This window comes from Sylvia atricapilla, chromosome 16 (assembly GCF_009819655.1).
Source record: "Sylvia atricapilla isolate bSylAtr1 chromosome 16, bSylAtr1.pri, whole genome shotgun sequence".
NCBI classification, from domain to species: domain Eukaryota; kingdom Metazoa; phylum Chordata; class Aves; order Passeriformes; family Sylviidae; genus Sylvia; species Sylvia atricapilla.
Genome location: NC_089155.1, coordinates 6,411,794 through 6,439,172, shown reverse-complemented (window position 1 = coordinate 6,439,172; position 27,379 = coordinate 6,411,794). Strand labels below are relative to the sequence as shown.

At 42.9% G+C, this 27,379-nt stretch overlaps 1 protein-coding gene across 1 annotated transcript in view; it reads right to left on the bottom strand.

Moving 5' to 3' along the window:
* Positions 1 to 27,379, bottom strand: part of EYA2 (EYA transcriptional coactivator and phosphatase 2) — a 48,839-nt gene that overhangs the window by 4,783 nt on the left and 16,677 nt on the right. Inside the window, exons 5-12 of the mRNA XM_066330640.1 lie at positions 24,157 to 24,224; positions 22,022 to 22,199; positions 20,249 to 20,376; positions 19,680 to 19,763; positions 7,448 to 7,537; positions 2,093 to 2,151; positions 1,121 to 1,281; positions 14 to 128 (exon numbers count right to left, since the gene is read on the bottom strand). Of these exons, the coding sequence (XP_066186737.1) occupies positions 14 to 128; positions 1,121 to 1,281; positions 2,093 to 2,151; positions 7,448 to 7,537; positions 19,680 to 19,763; positions 20,249 to 20,376; positions 22,022 to 22,199; positions 24,157 to 24,224 (883 nt within the window). The remainder of the gene's footprint in view (positions 1 to 13; positions 129 to 1,120; positions 1,282 to 2,092; positions 2,152 to 7,447; positions 7,538 to 19,679; positions 19,764 to 20,248; positions 20,377 to 22,021; positions 22,200 to 24,156; positions 24,225 to 27,379) is intronic.

Sequence of the window (27,379 nt, the reverse complement as noted above, 5' to 3'; positions counted from 1 at the left end):
GAGCTGTTCTTACCGGGAATGTATCAAATTCAGAGCCTTCAGAGCATGTGTGAGCCAGAGATCAGTCAGAGCTTCCAGTTCTGCTCTCAGCTGCAGCCAGGTCTCCCTCTTAGGAGCTCCTATTAAACCTGCAAGCAAGAAAAGTGACTTTGCAGAAGCACAGGAAGGAACTTGAGTGGCTTTGCATGCACAATGCCCAAGGGCACCTGCCTGTGTTCTGAACTCCCACTGCCCCTGTCTTGGCCCTGCTGACTCCTTTTGTCACTGCCATGTCATTCCAAGGCCCTGCCTTGGGGTCTGAGGCCAAACTGCAGCACAACCCTCTGCAGCTGCAGCTCAGCTTCCTTCCCCTCCCATTTCTGTGGAGTGCTTCAGTCAAGCACACATGGCAGGACCTCCTTGGAACACCTTTCTTGGAGTGAGCATAAACCTTGGGAAGTGAGTAAGATGGAAGAGCTGTGTAAAGTGGGCAGTGACCTGAGGCCAGGATGGTTCTGTTTCTCCTGAAAAGCCTCACCCCATTCCCAGTTCATGCAGGGCAGACTTGTCCTCCAACCAGTGATTAAGTTGGGGATGCTCTGAATTTTGCTTCTTTCTTTTTCTAGTCAAGAGGGAAACCTGCACTGATGTACTGAAAAAGAAGCTGAGAGTCTCTTGGAAGAACTGTCTGGAACTAGGTGAGATGAAGGGAATTCTGATATCTGGTGGTATTGTTTTGGGGGAGTTAAGAACAAGGAGTTATAACACAAGAAAGTCTTCAGGCAGGGACCAGACATACTGTGTAGAAAAGAAGGTCATATTTAGTTTTGAACTATTTGCTTGCCTGCTAAACATTCTGGAGAACAGGAGAAGGAAGCTTTCCTGCCAAATAAATTACAAAATAAAGCCCTACACTTGGACCTGAGTCCTTCTCAAACCACTAAACCAGGTGTTTTAGCTTGACTCCTGCCAATCCTGCACAGAACCACATTTCAGGGTGTCTGCAGGGACCCTCGCTCAGCTCCCTGTGAAGCACTCAAACCATGGGGCTCCCTACACCTCCTCCAGAGATGTCCCTGGAATGTCTGCAGTTTTTTGGGCAGATGAAAGGCCTGCTGGCAGCCTGGCCACTGGCACTCACCCCCCACATTGTTTTTGTAGGTGTTGTACATCTCTTTGACGCGGCGGTAGCGGAACGCCAATTTCCTCATCCAGTCGACCCCGCCGTGCACGCCCGAGCCCAGGCACAGGTTGGCACTGGCACTGGAGCTGTGGAAGCCATCCGCAGAGAAGTTGTATGTGCTGGGAGAGGGGGGAGGCAAGGGGAGAGGTCACTGCAATTACAGCCTGCACAGTGCCAGCAGGGAGGGGAAATGATTGAAAAGAAATGTGGAGACAAGTGGCAGCAGAGACACGCACACACAGGACGGGCTGTACAGAACTGAAGTTCATCTTCGGCACAATTACCAGCACAGATCTGAAAAATGTTCTGTTCCTGCATCAATTTCTCACAATAATCACCCATAAAACCACAAATTGCAAAGCTCTGTATGCATTCTGCACGTTTCATTCTTCTCCTTTGACCACGGCTCTGCAGGCAGAGCTTTGGGAAAAGCAGATGGAATTCTACAAAGCAGTTTCTATGAACGTGACGACCCAACTCACACAGGTAATGGCAATGTTTGGTGCAGTCTGGGTACAAGTTTCAACAAGGATCTGGCATGGCACAGTCCAACTCCTCACTACTAAGCCCACTCCCTACAGGTTGGACAGTAGGAAACCTTTCAGTCTGGATTTGAAGCATTTTGGTGACAGCTGTGTGACAACTGTCTGGTTAAATTGTATCAGAAACTGGTGTGGTTTGACTGAAGCTCAACCTAATATAAATGTATTTTCCAGAATAGTTCAAAGCTCAGCAGTCAGGGCCTGACAGAAGGCACAGGCACAATCATGTGAGAAAGAGAATTTTCTACTTGTGTGTGCTTGATAAATGCAGACAGCATGGAGCCAGGAGGGGAGAGTGCAAGTCTGAGAATCCCTGACCAGCCCCCTGCTAGTTCCAAATGGCTGGGGACTGCCTGTCCTGCAGCTTCCAGCTTGGCAAACCCCATACCTTAGATCTTGACCATTATCATCTGATGATACATCATCTATGTGGATCTGGTCACAGTCCTGAGAGGAACATAAAAAAAAAAAATACAGTAGTGATTAAATGTTGTGGAAGAAAGAACTGAAATAATATAATGCAAAATAACTTAAAGCATAATATTAAGGAGATAAAATCTTACTATTTGCTAGTATTGTAGTCTAGCCAGTTAATTGTGAGCAACAGGTATCACATAGAACTTGCACAAAACATGAACAGAGAGTGTGTGAGATCTGCTGTTATCTAAGGGAACAACAGCTCTTGAATAACACAGTGAGAGGAACTCCTTCCTATGCAGACAGGAGGGAGAGAGATGCTTATGTTTTAGTCAGGAAAGCTGTGTTTTTTCTACTCTGTGTGCATGATAAGGCAGAGACTTGGCAGCCTTTCCCCCTGTGAGAATACTGCTTTGGACAGGAGGTGTATGCCCACATAATTACAGGGGGAGAAGATCTGTCCCAAAGGGATTTCCAGAGACGCCTGTCCTGCCGGTGTTTTCCCAGATTGTTCTGCTGCCTTTGATGTCCAGGGAAGCTGGGCTGAAGCACTGAAGGCAACACTGTCTCACTGCCCCAGCCACAGACCGAGCTGAGGAATAGTGTGTGTCAGTAAGGAGGAAATCTGTGTACAGGAAATTTAACCAGAAAACACACTTTGGAGCTCAGTCTGCATGAAGTATGTGCTCGAGATCTTATCTTCCAAAATTCTTCATTGTTCCAATGTGGAGGCCCTGCCTCAAAAATGTGAGAAATGTCATTCCTTTGGTTTCTTTCCCAGTCTCAGCATTAACATTAGGAAGAGAAAAATTGGGAAGTTTCCCTCACCTCCTTAACTCTCCTTTCTCCACAAGCCTTACAGGTGAGAAGAGAACAGAAAGCCTGCAAGCTGATGAACAGTATTTTGTTTTGGCTGATTTTTCGACAGAGTTTAAAAGCTGTGACACCTGGTACCACAGGACTCGAGTCAGAACAACTGCAGCTAACCAAGGTGCAGTAATTCTTCACCACTTCACTGCTCTGTAAACCACAGAATTTGTTTTATCTTCCTTATACAATGATGAGATTGATGATTTACTTTAAACTAGCCTCTTTCAAAAAATGAAAAAAAAAATCTCCAAACTTGTTGTCAATGGCAAGACATGACAGACAGTTCTTGTTTGAGATTAACTAATTAATGAGATTTTCTGCAGCATTTTAGATAATTCTCCAAAGAGACAAACAACTGCATCTTGTTCTCATCTCATCAGCCCTCTTATCAACCCATCACTGGAGCGTACATTGCTGTGTGTAATTGCAGCCAAGCAGATGAATAGCAGATCATTGCTATCTCCTGCAACCCCAGCATTTTTTAAGCCCCCCTCCCAGTGGTTTGGAGGAAGTCTTCTGGCAGGAGAAGGCCCATTTCTATGTCCTCATTGTTCTGCAGGAGCTAATAGATGTTAGAGAGTACCCTGTTAAATGAATGCCTATTTCGGGATGCCAGGCACATTTTGAATTTCATTGTTAAAACAGAGAACACTACTCCTGGAATTGTACAAGAGCTTTTTCACACAAAAAAGAAAACCCAAAAAGCTGGGATTGAGATTTGGATTTTCAGAAAAAAAAGACTAGAATAAAGCAGTGTGCACCACGCTGGGGTCACATTGATGCAGCCCACTCCTCCTCATCTGTACAACGTGGGGCATTGAGTCAGGGGAAAGGCATTTGTGGAGGGATCTGTTTTTCTCATTTGTGAATGGATTGTTCTGTACACTGAAGTGTGACAACAGTAGCTATCACATTTCTGAGTTAATAAAACACCCTGACACTGGGTGAGACACTACCTCATAGCACTGCTCGTGTTACCGGGAACTCGGGGAGCTGCCTGCAGCCACAGCCTGCACCACCTCCTACCACTGGGCTACAGGACTCATTTGTCATTCTTGCAGGATTTCCTTGAAATCTCAGCGAGTGGGGAATCAAAGCAGATCCCTTGGAGGCTGTTGGAATGGCAGCAAGGCTGTGAGGGGACATGGTCTCACATCTGCTGATGTTCAGGCTGACACACAGGATCTCAGGCTGGAGGATGAGTGGCACACACAGCCCATACCTCAGGCAAACGTGTGAGACCTCAGGCAGCGCTTGCAGCTCTGGGCACTGACCTGGGTTTACTCTTGGGATACCTCTGGGTGCTGCACAACCTGACTCCAGGTGGGACCAGCCACATTTGGAGGAGCCTGAGCTCTTTCAGCTGGCACTGCTGGCTTGGAGAAAGCCTCTGCTGCCTCCTTGTGAAATCCAGGGCTCCTGAGGAGCTCCTTCTGTTATCCCCCACATGCCCTCTCTCAAGGTATGTGCAGGTATAAAAACAACTTACAAAGGCACACATAGTCTATTTGTGGATCAGGACTGTGCTAAGAGTTTTAAACATCTCATGGATTCACTGATCAGTGGAGCTTGCACCCCTCATTAGGTGGGGGTTAACAGTTCCCAGAACACAAAACCTCCAGGGATGCCTCTGAAAGGCAGCAACTTGTAAACACACTAATCCCCTTGTTTGTTAATTCCTCATCCCCTTGTCAGCCCTCCTGTCCTTAATACCTGTTTTCCAGAGAGCTGGACAATAATATCTCCAGAGGGACTGGGATGGAAGGTGCTATTCTTTAGCCAATATTGTACTGTGAACCAAAGGCATTTGGGAAAAAAAGCACAACCCTGGAAAGCCCAGAGTTTGCATTTTAACTTGACTGTTAAGATCTGTAACCTTGGGTAAGTTCTTTTCTCCCCGATTCCCCTAAAAAGGGGAGCAGAGAGGGAGAGTATCTCCTGTCAGGTGAGTATCTGCTGATACATTCTGCAGCATGATCAGAGCCCTTTGTGCACAACACCTTGCACTGCTCACACTTGCAGACTGTAGGGATTTCATCTGCCTGTAAGACTTAACTTGCTGACAGAGAACACCTTTCTGTAAAAAGACTGAAAGCTTTTAGTAGGGTCTAAGACTTCTTCAGTCAGCCCCCTGTCCTGGGGACCAGTGATCAGCTACTCTGAGATCTGGGGTGAATCAGCTGGAACCTGGCCTGTCTAGACTGCAGCACTAAGAGAGGATGGGATGAAGGAGGAAAGATCTGAATAGATCCATCCGAATGGAACTGCAGAGCCAAAATGCATTCAGCTAATGCATCCAGCCAGGAAACAATTACCTGAATCCCTTCTGGGTAGATCCTAAGAAAAGATAAAGCCCTGGCTAACCAGAGCTTCAGATTTTTTTTTTTTTTTTTTTTTGACAGCAGAAAGGGAGCATTCCAGTTCAGGCTCCTCCCTCAGATTTTCAGATTTTGAAGCCAGTTTTTTGCTATGATGTGACATCACAACTTCACCAGACTAAGGAGGATCACACAAATACTACCAAGGGCTGTGCAAACCTTGCTGTATGTATGGAAATGTTTTGTCCTCATCAGGCATTGCAGAGAATGCTTCAGAGGGGCTTTGCACCCTGGCAGCACCTTCTCCTCTGCACAGCACTGCGAAGTGTAGCCAGCAAAATAAATAATTCCCCTGTGCTAAAGCAAGGGAATTGATTTCCCTGTCCAATCTGCCTCTCTGAAAAGGATGGGTGACATTTTCTCCACTCTTTCCCCTTATTCCACTGCCAGGACTGAGGCCAGCCATGCTCTGGTTAATCCAGGCTGCTGAAACCCCCCAGAATGGCTGAACTTAGATTTCTGCCAGGGAAACACTACGCTGTGTTTAAGAGAATTCCTGCTTTGGTTTCAAATGAGCAACACTGCCCCTGCTCTCTCAGCTCTGTCCCAGCACTGAAGATGGTCAGAAATGGTTTCTGCCCTGTGCAGTTTTAGCTCATTTTGTCTTGCACAGACCAGCATTGCACCACATGATGGTGCTAATGTATATAATAATGCTTGTGGGTCTTCAACTCAATCTGTTTCCGTGCTGCTTTTTACAAATTCTTTCTCTCGTTTTTAAGGATGTTATTCACTGCATTTTTTAAGCCCAGTACTCAGTGATGTATGATCCTTAAATACCACTCTGTGAATACACAGAAGTGACTTTTATTTATCATCCTAAATGAAGGAGTAGGGTGGGTAACTGGATGACTCTGTTGCTGCAAATTCTTCCAAACTGACATGGCTTTTTTGGAAAGTAAAATTCTGTAAGGCACATTTACTTTTCTTTAAGTCTCCACCATCCATCAATTTTTCATTGAGGAAGCTCAGCTAAAACCAAACCACCAGTGCCCAGAGCTGTTACTGACTGACAAATGTGCACAACGTGACGAAGGCCAGACAATTTGCTGCTTCATTTAAAATTTTAGAGCAGTAAGTGAAAAAAGAAGAAAACTCATTTAAAAAATAACTGGTAATTCTTGCAAAAGTCTAGCTAGAAAGGCAGAGGGGTTTTGGAGGGTCACTGTGCAGGACATGGAGCTTTGTTGCATCACATATTGAGATCTGATGGGTGAAAGGTGATGGTTCTGTAGTAAATACTATCACCATGCACATACTGCCCTGGGCTCCCAAAGAGGAGCTCTCTTTTTTTTTTTTCCTTCCCCTAAGAGAAAGATTTTACTTTGTACTTTTTGTTTCCTCATCACAAACTCCCTCTCTATGAAAAAAGTTGAAAGAGGAAAAGTCTGTCAGTTCAGGTGCTTGTCTTTGAAAGGAAATAAAAATTCTCAGCAAGTCAAACCTCAAGACTGCAGGAGCCAGGTGGAGGGAAGGCTGTGCCTCCCCTAACACAGGGGACCACAGTGCAATTAAGCAGTGAAGGAACCAGAAATTCCTGCTGAACTCCTCAGGCACAGAAAAAGTTCTCTCCTTTCATCTGGCACAGAAACAAATTCTTCTTTTTTCAAGTAGAGGAAGAAGAAAAAAAAATAATAAAAAAGACCACAGAAGTCTGCCCAGGGATGCCAGGTTTTTTCTTCTCCAAATGCCTCCAAGCAGTGTTTTGATTCCAAGGTGCCCAGAGCACAAACCCCACCTTATCACTCTGTACATGATCCACTCATTCTGAGTGTTCTGACTGCAAATGCCAACACATTTTCATCACTTCAGTACAGCTGTTCCTCAGCATTCTGCCAGCATCACTCTGCTTGCATTTTACCACACACTCAAAAGGATTTTTGCTTTGTATGAGAATATTTGGTAAAAAAAAAAATCCTGAAGAGAATGGAGGTGCCAAAGGGATGCTTCCAATAAGCCAACTAAGGTCCATTTCTCTGGGGCCAAAATATAAAGTTTCTTGGTCAAACCCCCATGTTTGTAGACCACATGCAAATGATTCCAGAGGAAGATGTTAAATAAAATAAGCAGCTACATACCTCCAGGTCATTGAAGAACAGATGTGTATCTGCAAGGTTGAAGATCATTTCTTCCATCATGAGACCTATCCTCACAGACGTTGTGGTGTCCTGTGGGGGGAAAATCAGGTTTTTTCCATTCTCTTTGATTATCTTTCTTGGGGATAGGTGTGGGGGTGGGAGATCTTAGACCAAAATCAGGATCTACACATTCCTATTCCTTAAGATATATTTATTAAAGTAATTTTACTTCCCAAGTGTATTTTAACATTAACAAGGTTTTTCCATCCTTTCTTTTGCTCTCCTAGATAAACAAATTCTGTTCTTTGAAGGATGTCTGTGACTCCCCCTGACCACACTTCAGATCGTATAAAGATACTTTAAACACCTGAAACGATGTAAGAATTGCTTTAATAGGTTAGATAAAAAATTGATTTCCAATAGCATCATTAGTGACTAATTTGGGGGTAGTTACCCAGCAAGATGACATGCAGAGGGTGATTCTTTGCTGACTTGTCCTTCAAACCAGCAATTCCACTCCCACTGAAGCTGCCTACTTATTCACCAGCATCAGCAGAGTTAAAACAGCCCCATCCTACCATGGAAACCCAATTATAACATGATAAAATTCTTGTCCAGTATGACTACTGCTGCTTAGGACAGCAGCTTGCAGAGCCTCAACTGCAGCCCCAATGGCAAATAATGACATTGCTTAAAAAACCCAAATAAAATAAAATTAAAAAAAAAATGATAAGACACAGCACAAATTCAGGACAGGCTCCTCTGGCACTCCAGCTGGGGCTGGGAATGGCAATGCACCCAATGCCCCTGACTGTGCCCATCTGCTCACTGATTTTCCTGTCCCAGCAGCTCCCAGCCCAACTCATTCAGCCCTTCCCCAGGAGGGTCCCAAACTGCTTCCTGAAAGGGAAGGACATGGTGCAGAAGCTCTGGCTGCCTGTACCATTTTTAAACCACACTTTTTAAATGACTGAATGTGAAGATGCACGTGCTGGCAGCTCTAAAATATCTTCTGTACCTTAAAAGCACATGTGACCATTCTCACACCCAGATCCTGCTCCTGCCAACATCAGTGACAAAACCTTCAGTGAATCCCCCTGGAGAAGGGATGCTACCTGCAGCTCTACTTAAGTGAGTTTGGTTAATTCATCCTAGAAAATCAATGTTTTCCCCAGCTGAGACACCACTGAGCCTGTGAAAGGGCTGTCACTTCATTGCCTCACCAAGCCAGCAAGCCAGCCATCTCTCCTGCCTCCATGGACAACTACACTTGTTCCTAAATCCACAGCAAGAGCACAGAAACACATGGATGCAAACAAAGTTACCAGCAGTGTATTTTCTTATTCATTAAATACTTCAGAAACACAAGCAAAAATAATCTGTCTTTAATTCCATAAACAGTCATAACACAAAAGCATTGTGCCTGCTCAAACTGAACAGCAACAGACAACTTGGAAAAACCCCACATTCCAACAACAGACTTTTCTCTCTGTTGTTAATTCATCTCCAGCAGGTCAAACACCTCATCTCGATGTGTAAATCTGCCTTGCTTCAGCGTGGTGTGTGACTTCAGCAGAGGAAACCCACCCACTTAAACACAGCCTCTGCTCTAATTTTCTGCAGATTTCTGTGGAGCCCTGTTATTGTGTGACAGGACAGTGATGAATTGACTGAGGAGCTCTAACAGGGAGCACAATGTTGGGAGGGTGAGCACATTTCAATCAACCTTGGTGGCAGACGCCGTTGACATGGATGGTGTACTACACACCAAGCTAATTATTACACATTCTTCGTGAAGCTCTCTTTAATTAGAGCAGAATGGCTGTGGTTTCAGCCATGTGTGTGACTCACAAGCACTGTGCCCATTACAGAGAACCTCTGTCACTCATCTTTAATCACGCTTGCTGCTGTCCCAGAAACAAGAGCACTGTCTCTGGGCAAAAAGTAAAAACTTCAACAGACTTGCCTTGAACATGTCTCTCATTTTCAGCCCCAAACCTGCTCCCCTGATGAGGCACAGGGACACAGGCCTAATCAGGGCATTTGACTGTGCCCCCATAGGAACAGCACTGAATCAAATTTTACTACCCAGGTGTAGTTACACAGGGGAACTGTTTTGAAGAAAATATGCTGCTAGGAAGAAATTATTTTGTAAAATGGTTTTTAATGAAGCAATTTATTTTTATACATTTCAAGGACCATTAGGCTTTAAAACTCTTTCAGGAAATCTCATTGGTTGCTATCTGTCATTTATCCTCTAAGTTTCATTTTAGCTTTATTGGTATTAATCACTAATGGGGAATAGGAAACATTTCCACACTGTATGAAGTTACTTTCTCGTTAACTAAACAATATGGAAACCAAACTCTAGATGAGAGGGGGAGGAGTGGGGAAAAAAAAAAATCTTTCTCTTGAGACACAGAATATGATGGAATGAAAACAAAACAGAAAAATGCACTTTACCACCCAGAGGGGAAGTCATTTGGGGAAATGATTTGGCACCCCTGCTTCCACAGTATGGACATTTCCTCCACAGCAAGGCACACTTCCAAGTCTTAAAGAGGCTGATAAAGTTTTAAGGCCAACCAGCACTACCAGTATGACAGAGGTGTCCAGAGGCATGAGGCCAGGGCTCCTCCAGCAGTTATTTATTTGCATTACTGCAGCATCTAGAAGCACTAGTCCCACACTTGAACCCTACTGTGCCAGAAGTTGTGCCCACCCTGAGGAAAGACAGAGTTGCTACAGCTGCCAATTCAAGTAGGAATAAACAGGAAAATCAGGCTGAGGCACCAAAATGAGATGGGCATATCCAAACTCTCTGTACAGTGTGTAAGCAATCAGAGAGAGAATTATGAAATTTGAAGATGTTGATGGAGTGCTCTTCCTAGGCACAGAAACCCTGTGCCACTAAAGGACATCTCTGTGCTGCCAGTGGTGCCCTGGTGGACTCCGAGTGTCTATGCTGGAGCAGTGAGTTCAGCAGAGCAATGTGAAGTTACCAGTGATCCCTGCTAACGTCTTTTTGTAGGAAAAGTGTGCCCAGGAGCCCTGGAATGAGCTTCCTGACTAACACATCCAGCCAATGCTTCCTCATGCATGTGAAGCCCAAGGACCACAGACAGCTTGAAATCAAATCTCCTCCAGGAACCACTTTTTGCAGTGAAAACAGATTAATCTAAAAACTCAACCCTCAGAGCTTGTTTAGTAACTTTAGAAGAGTGAGGTCCTTCCTCTGCTAATCTAGGAGTCATGCTTTCACAAACAAGGACAATGAGAGGCAGGGGTGGAAAACAGGCAATAAACTCCTTTTGTAAATAAAACTTCCCAGCAGCACAGTGAAACCCCACATGCCTCATCTCTGCCATGCTCCACTGGTGGAGTGTCCCTCAGGGTCAAAATTCAACAGCCCCACAAATTACTTGTAGTGCACACCCCTGGTGCTCAGACATGGCAGACCAAGCATTCCTGATCCTCCCATGCACAGTCTGAACAGCTTCCCCCCATGGAAGCTTGGGGGAGGCAAGCATCAGGAGGGAAGTGATCATTCTGAATTATTCATTCCTCAATGCACCCTTCGCTCCCAATTCTAACAAACAGGAGTCACAGTTTCAGAGTTGCCCCTTTCTCCTTAAACAGCAAGTGATCAAAACATACAACAAATAAGCCCCTTTTCAACATTTTTGATCAGAATCGTTTTCCCTAAAGAGCATCCTTGGACATGTCCCTGTTGCTTCTCTCATGTCTTTGACTCTCAGCTAAGGCCTGATGTGCTCCTGCCCCACCTTGTGAGTGAGGTAATTTCCAGTGTGAGTGAGGCTCTGCCAACTCCCAGCTCCACCTGCTTTGGGGAACTTTTGCTGCCTGATCAGCACATATTCCTACTAGAGGAAAACATGGGCAGCAGCAGCCTGTGGAGCATATAAAGGACGACAAAAACATCCACTTAGCAAGGAGCACATTTCGTTTCATGCCCCAATGGCACAATGTCACACATCTGCTGCCAGTGCTGCTCTTAGTTTGGCCATTTGCATGCACTGCTTCTAACCTTGCACAAGTTTTCTACATATGAAGTGAATTGTGTTTTAAAAATTACAATTTGAGTTCATTTATGCTCTCTGAGCTACTAACACCTACCCTAAAATTAATTCCTGTTTCAGTTTTCATTTTAAACCTTCATTTTAAGTAATAATACAACAGAAGACTGCTAAAAAGGAGCTTGTTGAACTGCCTTCAGTTTGTCTTGAAGACAATTTCCATGAAAACTGGGGGTGAGCAAAGAACAAATATTTCCCTATGACAGCAGTGGGAAGGTAGATGTGCTCACACCACACAAAACTCCCACTACTCTGGATTTTAGCCGAGCAAAGGAGATGCAAAACGTGCATGCACACCCAAATTAGCTTCAATGTGGGTGCAAACTGCTGCCAGGGTGTTGCAATGGGCACTGTGTTGGCCCCCAGACCCTCTCCAGGACCTGACCAGCACAGGAACCTTCACTGCCAGAGGTAGTGGCTCGACCCCTGTGCACTGAGCCACACTCAAACTGCACCAGCAGCTCCCTCCCCAAAGGCTCTGCACTGAAACCACCTTCCCACAGACCTCCTGAACACGGAGATGGATTTTTCATACGCTGCTTCTGCTTGCCCCAGAACATGCATTAAAAAGACATGTATTTGTTAACGCCTGCAACGAATCCAAGCTGCATGTCCAGAGCCAGCTCTCCCTTCCTGCAGCTCCGAGAGGAAGAGGGAAGCAGATTTATCTCTGGCAATCTCTCAAGTGCAAGTCACTCACGCCTCCAACCCGGGATCCAAAGCCCTCTCCAAGCTCTGCCTTGCAGGTGCCCTGCTCAGACTTGCAGACCATTAGCAAAGGGGCAAAGCTGGCTCCTTTGAGACAGATAACAAATCTGCTTCTTGTCTGACTCTGCTTCTCAGCAACGTGACAATTAACTCGACATTGGAATTGTTGGGACAAAGTCATTCCGAGCGTGGATCTTGGATTCAGACACCTTTAAAAACCTCACCAAAATAAAGCCCTAGCATTTAAAACTAATCAGTCCTTTTAAATCCCTGTCAAATACCTATTTATGCCGTGAGCAAATAATTACTTTTCTACAAGGAAGAAAGTATTAATTAAGAGTATTCATCAGACTCCTATTCTATAGGGTTTATCTGCCACAGGTGTCAGCCAGAGGTGAGAGACGGATTAGGATACAATCAAGGGCCTTCCAAGTTAAATCTCCTCCTTGTGGTTATCTGTTAATAACAAAGTTGTCACCAAAAGAAAGAATTTAATAGTTTTAATTGGGTTTAATTACTTGGAAACGCCTGGAAAATGGACCAGCTTGGTTGTAGTATTAAAAACAAAAAATAATCAAAAAAATTCAAAGATACAAATACCAGGGCCACATGTTTGAACAAAAAGTCTGTGAAAATAATCATCCCTTCATTGTAACATTTTATACCTTGATCAAAATTTGAGACAGACACAAGACTTTCCCAGAATAATGGGAAATTAACCATGAGTATGAGTTCTAGTTCAAGTAAATTCATGTCTTTTTCAGGAAAAAAATCACATTTCTCTCTTTTACTAACTACACCTAAGTAGCTTAGCTTGCAATTTTATCTCTTTAATAACACAGACTACAGCCAGTCTGAGCCTCTCAGAGCTTTCCTAGTGAGAGTGAGTATTTGTGAGAAAAGTTGCTTAAAGTAATGAAAGTAGTTGAGGACATAAAAGCCATTTTCAGAAGGGATCCTTTTTTGTAAAGGATCATCCCTTTTCAAATAGAACTTCTCAGTTTTTCAGGGTCCAAACTTTTTTCCCACCAAAATAAAGACATTGTTTATGAAAACACTGATACATCCAGGTTTATTAGACAATCTACTGAATTTAAATGAAAAGTGTCAACAGACAGCACAGTGTGACCTTGTGGGAAGTCCATGATGGATGGAGAGCAAACAGAACTGAATCCCTTTTCTTCAGGTCCCTTTTTATATTCAGGTCCCTTTTTATATTCAACCCTCCTGTGATTTAAGGGGTACTTCTAAGTATTCCTACTGTCCACTGAAAAACACTCTTTACTGTTGTGTCTCTTCACATACAGTTGGAAATTATTCCAATAACCAAATGGACACACAGGTCACTAAATCCTCACATTTAGGGGCACAAAGTGCTTGAAAAAGCTCTCCTCCCTCTCCAAAGGAACTGTGCTTAGGGACAGCCACCTTAATTTATCCAGAGTCTGAACCCATCAAGTCTGAAGTGGATTCCAGTCCTGCGGGAATACTGTACCTAAACACAGGTTAAATGCTTGAGGATAAATGGGAATTATTTTTATTTAGTAATACAAGAAGTTCATGACCAAAAACCTACAAATAATTTCTTTTTACTGTACATGGCACGCGCTTCAGAAAAGGGAGTGGAATTTAAACCAAATTAATCTTCATTTCCTTCCCCTCAGCACAGGGAAGTCACTGTATTTCTATATGAAAGCCCTCAACAGCCCTGTGAAAAATACAGAACTTCTGGAAAGCTTGGTGGAAACACATCATGGAGTGTAATCCTCAGCACAATGACATATTTTGCACATGCAGCTTCCTAAAATAAGTCATTTCCCCTAGTTTTTTTTTTTAACTTTTCCCCCTTAAAGTTTCAGTCCCAATTCAGCCCCATACTGGAAAGCAGGTTCCCTTTCCTCAAGCTTAATAACCCAGCATTGTTCCTGATACATATTTTACATCAAAAATAATCTTTTAATAGTTCCAAATGCCACATGTGGTCTGCTGAGAACCCCTCCTGCTCCCCTAAGCTCCAGGACAAGGGGTCACATCCCAGGAGCTCAGAGCATCTCCTGTGCCCACCTCCAGCCTGCTGGGATCTGGTTTTGCTGCTCCTGCTGCTGCTTCTCATCAACCAGCACAGATGATAAACACAGATGTTTGCTCCCGAAATACACACTGGAAATAATCAAATGGCTGGAATTATTTACTCCCTTCTCTCCAATAATGAGCTAAATAATTGATATAGCAGCATGTCTAAAGTAACAGACTTCTTTATTACCTGCAGTGATTGAATGCTTTTTTAATTTAACTTAAAAAGGCATTAAACACAAGGTTTAGCCTCCAGTGGGTAAAAAAATCTCCAACTTCCTCAGAAAATCCTTTCCAAATTGTATTCATCTTGACTTAATCCATGATCTACTGAGCGAATTAGGCTCTATTTGTTTTGAAAATCTATTTTATGGAGTTCCAAGGGCTGTGTTTTCCTTAGGAAGGGCTTATTCTGCCTTTCTGCCCAGGATGCCTGCTAGCAGCCCTCAGCAAAGGCCTCTGCAGGTTTTGAACGTCCCAAGGTGCCCCACACATATGACTAACAAAATGTAAATAAACACAGCTGAGCCAGTAAGAAATTGGAAGGTTTTCTCATTAAAGAAATAAAATAAACAGATGTCCTTAAGCACTTTGGCTCATGTTTGTCAAAGGAATGGAAAACTCTCAGATGTTTGAACAGCAGTCATGATATAAGGCCACATCTCAAGCGAGAGAAGAGGGAAAAAAGCGATGCCCTGGCACTTAGAATTAACTAATAGTTCTCAAGGGAGGCCCCTTTTGATTTGAACCTTAGCAACTTCTACAAATAGTTTTTAACAGCTGAGCAATAAAATGGGGTTTTATTCCTTCTCAGTTTGTAAAGTAGTAAAGGACAGACTCGGCCATTAGGAGCATGAATCACCAGCAGATTTGATTAAATCCCCATGGTGTTTCAATCAGGTCCTGGCTTCAGGGTCCTGTGAGAGAACAAAGCAGGGAAAAGCACAAGCTACTTGAAGCAGTCAGTGAAAGCAGGGAAGGGAAAAAAAAAAAAAAAGAAGTTAAAAAATCAAACCTAGGGTTTTACAAGGATCTCGAGTAGAGCCAAGGAGGAACCTTTCAATGACTTTTTTTTTTTTTTAATTGGAAATTATAATTCATTTAAAGGAAAACTTTTTATAAGAATATATAACAGCCAGTGAAACTTTTGAGGAATAAGGTTTCTTAGATCCACAACATTATTTCTGGTGAGAACAAGACAGTCCAGTTCACAGCCAGCATACAGCAGCTGTAACATTGGTTTCAATGCTAGAAAATCATATTTATGTTCTGTCCTCAACTGGGCCAAGCAGAAACTTTTGCTACTCTGTCCTAGAGGTCCTCTATGATTGGTGGACCCTCTCCTGGGTCACTGCAAGTCTCTCATCAGAGAGGCCAAGCCCATGTTTGCACAGGCTGGAAAACTGAGTGCACGTCCTGTCTCACCCACACCTGTCTGCTTGGGGCTTCAGTAAACCTCACAGTGCCACTTCTGAAACATAAAAGCATTAAAAAATGCGTCACAGAAAACCAGCCTCTGCCTCAAACCAGCACCTCTGAGGCACACTGCAAGCCCCCAGTGAATGCAGAGTGACTGCTTTACCTAAAGCATCCCCACAGCCCCAGTTCCCAGGGACACAGTCATCCAGGGGAGCTGAACACCTTTCACTGAAATTTAACCAACATCTAGAGCATGACTCTGCATGACTCTGATTTAAAACTGGGACATAATGTGCTTTATGAACTTTTGCAGCATGGGGTTTTTTTTTTTTTCCTAATTTGAGCTAATTCCAAGTGCTGAACAATCTCAGGAATCATATGGCTCTTGCAGGGAATTTTATAGATCCAAACTCCCAGGTATCAGCAGATGCAGTCAAAGTGCTGATAAAGCTCCAACACAATTCAAGAATTTAGACTGCTCTGTGTGTTCAAATCTCTAAGTTTAAGCCTCCAAATCTTAGAAAAAAGATCCAGGATTTTGCAGTATCTTGCACATAAAAACAAATTTTAACTCCAGTTTTTACTTTACTCACAAGTCATTTAGACACTTCAATCCCGAGAAATGATGCAACACAGAACAAGAATACACATTCTTGGAACAATACAAAATACTAAAAAAAGGTACAGGCTTCACAGAGTACCCTCAAACTAGGAAAAACAACAAACCCACTGCTCCCTTTTTTCCTTGATACCAGTCCTTGAAAAGCACGAGAATGAAACCGCACTGTAATACTTGAACAAAAAGTTCTGCATCTCTTTCAGTCTGAGAAATTTTAAGGCTTAGACAACACAGGTTATGGAACAAGCTTGCAAATATCCCAGATGGGGAAAGAGGAATAGAGTCATGATTATTTTTGGCACAGGACTGCCTACAGTCTCCTCATATTGTTTCTGAATTACTACCACCAAAGGAGTCTCTCTGTGCTCACCTTGCTGTGTCAAACAAGTCCCCTGACTTTTATCCAACCCCTGTGAAAGCCCAGCAGCCCTGTTATGGATTTTGAGCCATTTTCCCCCACTGTTTAGTCACTGATTTGGGGGAGAAATCTTTGCTGACAAGACAAAGCCTGCAGCCAGCTCCCTGCGGAACAGGAGCTCCATCACACACACCTAAGGGATTAAAAAGGCTGGAGGAACACCTCAATAAACCACAAGAGTCTACATCTGCTGTGGTCTGTAGGCACATGGTAAATATTCTGCACCCACACAGTAATCAGAAGCCTGCAGAACAGGTTTTATAAACCCTCCTGAACAGAATATCCAGGATTACCTGCCTCTGGAACTTTTGGGGGGTTGCCTTTTCTTGTCACCCTATGGCAAAGACATTAAGATGAAATTTCTGGTGACTCTGCAATCCATGGGCTACAGCAAAGGGTTTGGGAAGAGAGGACAAAAAAGGAGCAGCCTAGGCTGGGCCATTCATTCATGCTTCAACTTTCAGTAAATTTTGGGTTTTAACTGCTACTGATGCTGTGGACAGTATTTTCTAAACACCTGAGACTAATTTCCCAATGCCCTGGGGAGGCCATATCTATTTTAAGAGCCACAGAGAAAACAAAGAGAATTTTCACATGAAGTCAGGTCAGAAAATATGCACTGAAGCATTAACCATTAATAATATGAGTTTTAGTGAGTTCTTACTCTTCTTTTTTTTTTTTTTTCCTCATTTTTTGGACAGCTCCCTGTTGCTGCCATCCCCAAAGAAGAGGCAACACACACAAACATATGTGATTAAGTAGCTAAAGAAGACAGGAATTTAGACCCAAATCTCTGAAGCTGTGGTTGGTGTTCCTCCTCCCATCTTTCAGGTAAAATCACCCCAGAAAGACGTGTCATTCCTCAGCTTGAACAGCTTTACAGAGTAATTCTCTGAGCACCTGCAGCTCCACAGTGCAACAAACAGGATGATACTGGGAAATAAATGCTGGCCAGGGGAATGGTCAGGATCACATAAACTGACACCTTTTCTGGAGGAAGACACAGTGAACCAAGATCTCCATGTGTCAGATTTAATTATAAGCATATGCATGTCCAATTACAGGCATGTGAATTTTTTATGGAGAATTTTGGTTTTGATCCCTAATTTACTTTGAGATTAACACTTCCTACACTACTGAAGTAAGAGATTCTGGAACTATTAACCTCTGGCTGCTTCACTTGTACTTGATAGTTTTGAATTGTGCTACTATTTAACATTTCCCTCTTAGTTTAAGGTCTGTTCCAAAGCCCACCAAAGCCTCTGGTTGTCTTTGGATCAAGCCACCAGCCTATAATACTTTTATAACACATCCATTTCCCTTACAGGAGAGTCCTGAGGAATTTAATACTGATGAAACAAATGAAGAACTGCAAAGAAAAAAGTCCTCCTAGAGAAGCTTCTCAAGGAACCCATTCCTTGAGAATGGTTCATCATTCTTAACAACTTAATAGAAAAGGTGATTCCTTCTTTTAAAAAAATATTCCTGTTTATATGATTCTCTAAATTAGTGTAAAGGAAACAGCCAACAGAAGCTCCCACACAGCAGATTCCAACTCTACACGTGTTCAGGAGGCAGCAGGTGAAGGCATCTGCCTCAGAGGTTCTGTGCTAGGACAAACTCAGCCCATTAAGGGAATTCTCCACCTGAATACAGCAGCCCCTACCCAGGGCTAAGCTCGACCACAGAGCAGATCTGCACACCCCGAGTTGGTTTCCTGATCCTGCCTAATTCCTTCTGGTGTTAGCAGGCAATAGGTCTGAGCTTACACACCTACACCTCGTTCATTATGTTCTCTGGGAAAAGGAACCACTTCAATTACCTCCTACAACATGGGTCTGGGTAAATCCCTGCCTGGAAACACGTGCTTCGTTTTCAGAGGGTGCTGTTAGAAGTGTTAGCAGCATTCCAAGTGCTGCAGTAGACTTCCACACCACAAACACCATTTTATATCCTTTACAACTGTGCACATCTAACAGTGAACAATAAATCTATCTTGCTAATTACACATTCAGCTTGTTATAACCATCGTAAAAAGTACAGCTGGTAAAGCCATGAAATGATGTCAAATCATATTTCTGCTTTCTGGAGAGAAGCTGGGTTATTTTCCAGTCTCCCGATGAAGCTGAGTGCTCAAAGCCATGTGTGGAAACAGCTGCCAACTAGGTCATCCACCTTTAATTAGGTAATGATATTGTCTTTTTTCCTACCCATTTAAAAGTGTTTGACATCCTGTAATTCAAAGTGACTTAGGTGTTTATCATAAAAAACTGCCTTAGGAAGAAATTGAAGCATGAGGTACTAAATCCAAAAGCCAGTGTTTTCTCCTTAGCAGCCAAGTTCAGGCTGTTCAGCCACAGTTATCTAAAAAAAAAGGAATTGCCTGTATTTCAAAGGGGGTATCTAAAGTATGGTCAGCCAAGTATGTTTCTGAAACCCCCTCAGAAATGTGAGCTCTGGCAGCTATGTGGGAAGCACAGCCAGTTCTTCATGGCAACCCAGACCGAGGAACACAAAATCTCTCTTAAAAAGCTGCCTGAGATTCATAAGAAAACAAAAAAAACAGTCTAACAAAAGAAGTATTAGCTTATTCAGGCTGGAGTTGATGGAGCTGGCTGTTGGATGCTCTCTCTTGCAGAAGACAGACACTGGAAGAACATCCCAGCAAGCAGCAGCTGAACAACACAAGCTTTGGAAAAACAAGGGGCTACTTGCAACATGAAAGGGAGGTAAATTAAATTTTCACATGTTCGGAGGAAATACCACAGGACACGTTGATACAAATATGTCTGAATAAAACAGGCAGCATCTGTTTGAGAAGCTGTCTAATAGCTGCCCCCACAGTTCCCGACACAATTTGGCTGGACAAGCAGTAATGCTAAAAAAATTAAATTTTACCTTCCCATATCTGGATGCAAAGGTTCCCGTGAGTAAGGAGTGAAAAATAATTATCGTCTCATCCAAATCCCACACAAACACACGCTGTGATGACAGATGGGGTGGAAAAAAGAAATATAGTTACATATTAAGCAACTGCAAGAACAGGTTCAGTCAGGAAATATGTCCTGTTGGACTAGAGATGTTTAAGATCTCAAGCCATTTGGAGCACTGACTGTAGATGTTTTGTGAAAGCAGGCAAAATGAAACATCAGGAATTTTGGAGCTATGTGTATGCTGGCCATCCCAAGAGCCTGCTCTCCTAACAACCACAGAAATCCCCTGTTGCCTATCAAGTCAGGGGAACAAAAAATCAGACTTACACAAAGCCCAAAGGAAAAGAACAAAGGGTACGTATGAAGAATAGTTTGAGATGTTGATAACACAGACACTGAGCAATTGTTTTGACTATTCGTGCCTGCAGGTTCCAGTTGTATTACTAATTTGGTTCTGTCTCTTGGATTTGCTAACAAAGGCATTTTCATCTTTTCTGGATGTACCAAAGGAACAGAAATTAAAGTTATTATTACCTCAATCTCACTGTCAGCAGTAGGGGAAGGATCGTTGCTTCTTTTTGACCGGGCTCGTACCTTGCCATCTGACCCTCTGTGATGTCTGTCTGTCTCTATGTCTTTTGCTGGTGTTGTTGAATATTCCCCTATTAGGAGAAAGAAATTCTATTGTGAATTTAATTTTTGCATTGTGTCACTGTAACTAGAGCATCAAACCTTTCATTGAAAAGCAACAGAGAAACTAAAATCACCAGGAGAAAAATCTTTCTCTTTTCACACCAATAGCTAACAGTGTTAGAGAAGTAAGTTTTAACTCCTAAGATTTGTTAAAGCAATTTTAAAAATCACCAAGACCTCATATATAACGTTTTAAAAAGGACATGTCACTACAAAAATCCTTACCAAAAATTTCAATGGAAATTAAAAACTTTTGAAATTTTACTCCCCTCCATGTTTTACAAAGATAGAAATTAAAAAGGCAATAGAAACAGAATCCAATATCAATTACACTTCTGAAATTTTTTTTCAAATATTTTTGGGTTTTCTTTTTTTTTCAATTTTGATGAATGCTAATAATTAAAAATATACTTTCAACATCAAATTTTATTTAAAAATACAGAACTAACCAGTTGAGCCTTACCCCATTTCTCAGAGGATAGTATTTTAGATATAACTGAGAAAAGACAGTTAAAAATAAACTTCCCATGTATGAAGTATCTGTTTTGATTGGCTTGAGTTTCAGAGACCTGTCTGGGTTTCACTCACCTTACATTGCAAATCCTTTTCAAACATATTTTTCTTTACACCTTGCTAAGTTGTGGCCTCTGCAACTTCCTAGAGTAACCGTGCTCTTCTTCAGAGAAGCTGGGATTGTGCCTAAGAAGCCTGTGTGAAATCATCCCTTCTCAAAAAGGCTGAGATAAGATCTAAGGAATGGAAAATCCTCCAACTGCTCTTAGAGCAGTCTGTGATCACTTCTTTTTAAAAAACAATACGAGTTTATTTTTCCTTCAGAGCAACCACAGATGTTCAGATTTGTTTCCTAAATCAGCAGACCTTCAGTGGGTGTGTACTGTGATCATCCACAAATTGTGTGGTGCTTTATATAAATGTTATTGCACTCCAATAAAAACTAGTAGGGAAGTGATATCTGAAGATTGCTCTTGAACAGGACACTGGGGGATCATAATCCACCATAGACTACTTCAGCTTTGAAACTAAAAATTAAGCATTCAAAGGGGGAACACAAATTTTGAAGCTTTTTTTTAGTGTGGAATTCAGCTTGAACTTTCATACTAGACATACAGCTTGTGTAGATTTTTTAAAGTGAGACTTTCCCTTGATGTAGCTGTTTATGAATGCACAAAATTACATGTTGTAAGAGGCGAATATAATCTTTAACAAAGACATGGGCTAAAAACTCATCAGACATTGAGGAAAACTGAGAATTTTTCAGCTCATGGCTGTTTGTTTTGGATTGATTGCTATCCATGTCAGCCCTCAGTACTGATCTGGGGTTGGTATGTCATTGTCATATCTTCCTGCAGAAGAAAAGAAAAAAGAAGAAACCTCCTCTACCTTAGAGAACCTCATATACTCAAGAAAACAACACAGGATGGTTTTAGAGAGCTTGGATATTCCAACCTCTTCCCAAACCCGTGTAAGAACCGTTCACTGCCAGACAATCTGCGCTATCAATATGTATTGTAAAAACCCCCAAAACAAGATGCTGATGTTTGTGTCTGCAGATGGCTGAGGCTGCCAGGCTGGGAACACAAGAGAGGCACCTACCAGAGTGGGATTCTGTGCTCTGGCTGGTGATGTTGTGGGAAGACTCCTGCAGGGAGTACGTGGAGGTGGGGATGGCCGAGGGGCTGATGCTGTTGGCAGACACGTATGGGGAGCTGTAGGACGAGCTGTAATACTGAGAGTACTGGCTCTGAGGGAAGCTGGGATACGAGGAATATTCCTTGGAGGGAAAAAAAAGAAACATCTGACTCGCATGCATCTGGTTTTATCTCACAAAAAGTAAGTCACCACAAAAGCAATGTGTTACTTGTGCACGCAGCAAGTCATCGCTCAGGAATATTTCACTAAGAACTGCATTTCATTCCCTTAGGAAATTACATTTCTGCTTTTCTCAAATATACTCCTCTTTCATTATGATAGACTAATCAACAAGAGGTCAGAAATCTGGCAAGTTATGGAGTTTTTTATAGGACTTTAGTTATCAGTGCTGACACATTCCATATTACAGAGTTTAACAATTTTATGTAAGAGTGAAGTAGGGTGGCTTTCTGAAAAGGGCCATGATGGAACATATAATCTTTGTAAACAACAAAATACCTAAGAAATTGCAAGAACAGAATGAATAACTGGGTGAGGGAAGGAGCAAAACAGGCTGCATTTCCCCATGATCAGCAACATCTTCTGATCAGCTGTTAAGCTAAAAATTAAAAGCAAGTAGCAATTCTTTTTCAGCAATGCTCATGACAGTCTGCCCAACTATCTCAGCAATAAATAAATGCCTGAGTGATTCTGCCTACCTACAGAAAAATGAACTAAAAGCATGAGGTGCAAGTGACCTTGAGGAGCTGAGGTTATCACAAAACCCTCTGTCCTGATTTTAAGGCTCCCAAAGAAACCACATACCATTATCCTTGCGTGTTTAGTGGGTGTATTGTGAAAAGCAGGACACTGGAAAACATTATAAAATGTATCTCTGAACAATTAAAGCACAAAATGTTTGTTTCTTTTTGTTTTAATTGCAACTCCTGTCCTTGTCCACTGAATTGGCTTTTCCAGATAGAGAACTGTATTCATGCTCTGGGCATTGTCTTTGAGCAGAAGGCTTTTATTTCCTCAGAAATTATAATTAGTCTCTGGTATTAAATAAAATTAAATAATAAATAGTCTCTGGAAAGACTAAAAGCACTTTCCTCCTTAACAGCTTACATCTTTGTCTGTGACAGCTATTTCATTAACTTTCAGTCACCAGGGAGCTCTCAAGAACAAAGGCTCAAATTGTCATAAGGACAATTAGACTGAAAAAGAAATGAGATAATTTCATTGTTTTCTCCTACAGAAAATTACAAAACAATGAAAAAAGCCCAACTTTCCCCCCTGTTTAGGTAACCTCCATACTGCAATCAAATGCCCTTCTATCAGCAATGCTGACGGCATAAGTCCAAACTGAAGCAACAAAGAAATTGCCCACTGTTGCCATTAAAAATACAAGTCAACAGTCACCCTATAAACAAGGAACTGAAATTACTGGCCAACCAAAACATGTTTTCTGGGACAGTGTACTCATCTGTTTGGTCCAAACAAGAAGAGCCATTTGCTACTGGAAAACATCTGCCTTGTGTGTATGTGCCTGCTGTTTATTTATACACACACACTTATCAAGGTCTCTGAGGCATGGAGCCCATGGACAGGTGTGTTCTCAAAGAGGGAAGTGCCCAGACAGCTCAGATGGCTCCACATCCACCAGGGCCTGCCAACACCTCTCTCAGACTGTTCACATTTACTGCAGAGTGCCAAGACAGCAGACAACAGGGTTCTAGAAACCATCCCCTCTGGAGAGGATGCACAACACATCTGAAAGTTGTAATATGGCAGAAGAATGGGGAAACTCTTGGCAGTGCTGCAGCAGCCAGTCAGAGACTGCCAGGGCACCCTCCTCCTGCAAGGTCTGCACTCTGTGTGTATGCGTCCTGAGACACACCTTAAAACTAACCAAGATATCTTACAGCCCAGCAAATGGGACAGGCCCAAGGAGCAGAGCAGAATGGTGTTCAGCAAAACACAAAGCAACACCTTCCTTAAATATCTCTGACCACTACAATAATCTCTCTGACCTATAAATCTTCCAAGTGGTTAAAAATAAGTGACAAGGTTGCCAGCAATAGATGCTGAGCCCATACCTGATGCACAGCACTGAATCCTGCAGAATTTGTCAGGCCATTGGCTCCCTGGTAAATCCCTGCTGTGCCTGAGGGAAAGAGGATCACAGTCATAAGATACACCAGCAATCAAAGCAACAGGGTATGTTAATTCAAATGATTTCCACCAGGAAGTAAAGTACCAGCTCACTACAAAAAAGTATGTCACAAATCTGAGGCTGTAAAACCTTGGGCTGTTACTGGGGTTTACTGACTGAAAGGCATTCATTTATATCCACTAAAACATTGATTATTGGGCCAGGAAACAGAGCTGGAACACAAGTATTCAGCCCAGATTTAAAAATCAGTTACTTCTTTTTACAATAAGTAATGGAATAGTATTTTTAATCTTCTCCTCCTGTAAGGAAACCCCTCAGTTACATTTACATCCTCCCACGTGTGCTGTTTCACACATGGGTATCCTGGCATTTGTCCTAATTGATCAGGTACCCAGGAGTTTCCAGAAGAAAAATCTGTTCCCTGGTGTTGCTATTCCCAATGTGAGAACAATATTGCTGAGATTTCTGGGACAGCAAGGAGCAAATCTATTTCTTCATCCTGGGATATTAGGAAGAGAAAGGATGGACATGGTTCTGTCCCAAGCAAAGCAGCTGATGTTCAGCCAGGCTCCTTCAGCTGGAGGAAGCACCACCACACAGATTTTGTTTGGAGAAGTAAATGTTCAGGTAAGATCTACAGGAATGGTCTGTCTTTTCCTCCTATCAGGCCAGTGGTAGCAGAGCCATAAGCTCTCATCCCCTCACAAGTTCTAGCCTTGATTTAACCCCACTCTATGCTGGTTTTGATTTCAGTAGTTTTCATTTCACATGGCATGTGAAAAAGGTATGATCTTGGTGCTGTCTGGCTGCACTGGGCTCACCTTAGCTTCATTCTGTCACCTCAAGGTACCATCAGACTGAGCCCTAATCAGGCCTTTGGCCTTTTTTTCTCATCTGGCTTCTCACCATGTGAATGACTTTGAGCAGTGCTGTTTTAACCATATGACACTCTGCACGTCTTCACGGGGCAGCCAGCCTCCCAAGTTCCACTTGCTTGTTTTTATTTTAGGACACCAGATTAGCTGGGGAATGGACAGCTGAACAAACTCCACTCTGCCAAGTGCAGCTACAAAGCACATGCACTGAGAAATAAATCTCAAGCCAAAAAGAACCAAGAGAGAGGACTCTGCCCTCCAGAACTGATTTGTTGCCACATGTGGTCTTTAAAAAGAAAATAGCAGAGAGGAAGAAAACAGAGCAGGTGATTGCCAGGTACCTGGAGGCTTGGGTCTCCCCAAGACCCAGAATGTGCTGGCTGGGAGCTGTGCCAGTGCAGGTGGGCTTGGGTGATGTTTGCTCCTGGCAGTCCTGCCTTGGAGGCAGCTGTGGGTGGATCAGTGCCCAATCCCTCCTGCTTCCAACAACCCACATGGGGAGATTGCCCTGAGCAGCATCCCAAAGACAGCAACACCATCAGCTCTTGGCATTTCCCCACTTCCCACCCGTGATAGGCTTCTGCAGGTTTTTCCAAAAGTCACAGGTATGCAGCAGAACGAATATATTCCTGTGGTAACAGCATTTCTCACCACTGTGAAGGAGAGTAATAGAGCCCCAGTGCTCACAGGCAAAAACAACTTTCACAGAAGACAAAACAGCTCTTGTACACCAGAGCTTGAAACAATACAGGGGGGAATTTTTGATTTTCCTAAACTGTCATTTAGAAACAATCCATCATCCTTTATTAAAGCTGTCAAGAGGGGGATGAGTTACCTCGAGGGACTCACGCTTTATGTGTAAATTGTGATGAGAACATGTTTATTGCTGTGCTACCTGCACATGATACTGCAGCTTCCTGCTTTCCAAACAGTCTGAGAGAGTGAGGAAAAGGAGGGATTCACTCAGCTGGATTAAACTTACTCAGAACTTTGTAGCAGCTGTGAACAATGAGCGTGCCCATGCATACAATGTAAGTGAACAGGGAGAGGAGGGCAGGAATGCAGGGATGAGAGGATGGGCAATGATTCCTGCTCCACAGCTTCTCACAGTGCACTGTGACTGCACCCAGCGTAGTGCATTTCACACTGCGATTTTGTAAAATATATTTTTGCCACTTTGGATGAGCTACCTGAGTTCAGGTGTCCCCACAGGCCAGTCCAGGCTGGCTCCCTCTGCCATGGGGATTTTCCAAGGGAAGGACAGAATTTTTGCCTCCATATTTAAATATTTGTGAAAGTCCTGAAGACTGGTATTCCCTATAAACTGAAGTTCAACCTGACAACTTAGGTTTTTCTCTTCTTCTGGCTCCTGTCATTGCATCCTGACCAAGGAGGACTACTATCTCAGCATTGTTTGTCCCAACTGAGATCAAACACAACCCTTTTCCTTGCCCTCCAGCAGTGCATTCAGAGATTTGAACCCCCTCCCAAAGCACACCTTGAGAGCTGCTAAGCTCAGTATGTCCTGGCAGCTCAGTGTTACAGCAGAATAATTACAGATAAGGACAGTGAGGACAACCAAAGTGAGTAAATACTTGGAATTTCTTCCCAGCTGAGCAAGGATGAAAAGCTGAGAGAAAAAAAAAATCAATTATCTGCATGGAAAAGAAAGTTCCTAAATATTTAGGTTGAGCAATATTTATCTTAGGAACTATTATAGCTCAGACCCTGCTCCACTTCACAGGCCAGATCAGAGAGCCCATGTTTTCAATGATGCACCCTCAGCTCAAATGGCAGGAAAACAAACAAGTGCCACAGGCAAAGGAGACAAAGATAAACCCTCTCCACTCCATAAACAGAGAAGGAGGCCTGCTGGTCACAATTTCTGTGAGCAGCCTTGTAGAGTTCAGCAGTTCAGAACACATACCAGAACCAGCCCCAAATGTTTGCTTTTCCTCCTTAAGTTGTTGGTAGGAAATAAACACTTCCATAACATAATGAATTCTGCCAGGTGCAATTTCAATTCTGCATCAGTAAATTTTACACTCAAGAAATGGCAAAATTATCAACAGATACTGCAATTTAGCCCTATTTCCTATGTAGCCATTTCTCCCCTCAAACACTTTCCCAGGTAATAGCACTTCTTGCACTATTCAGAGGAAGACTGGAATGAAGTTTGAAAGTGGTGCTACTTGGAATGGACCACTCCTAGGAAGCCCTCAGCAAGCAATTTATATGAATGCCTGGCCCCCTCCCATTTATGCCTATTTC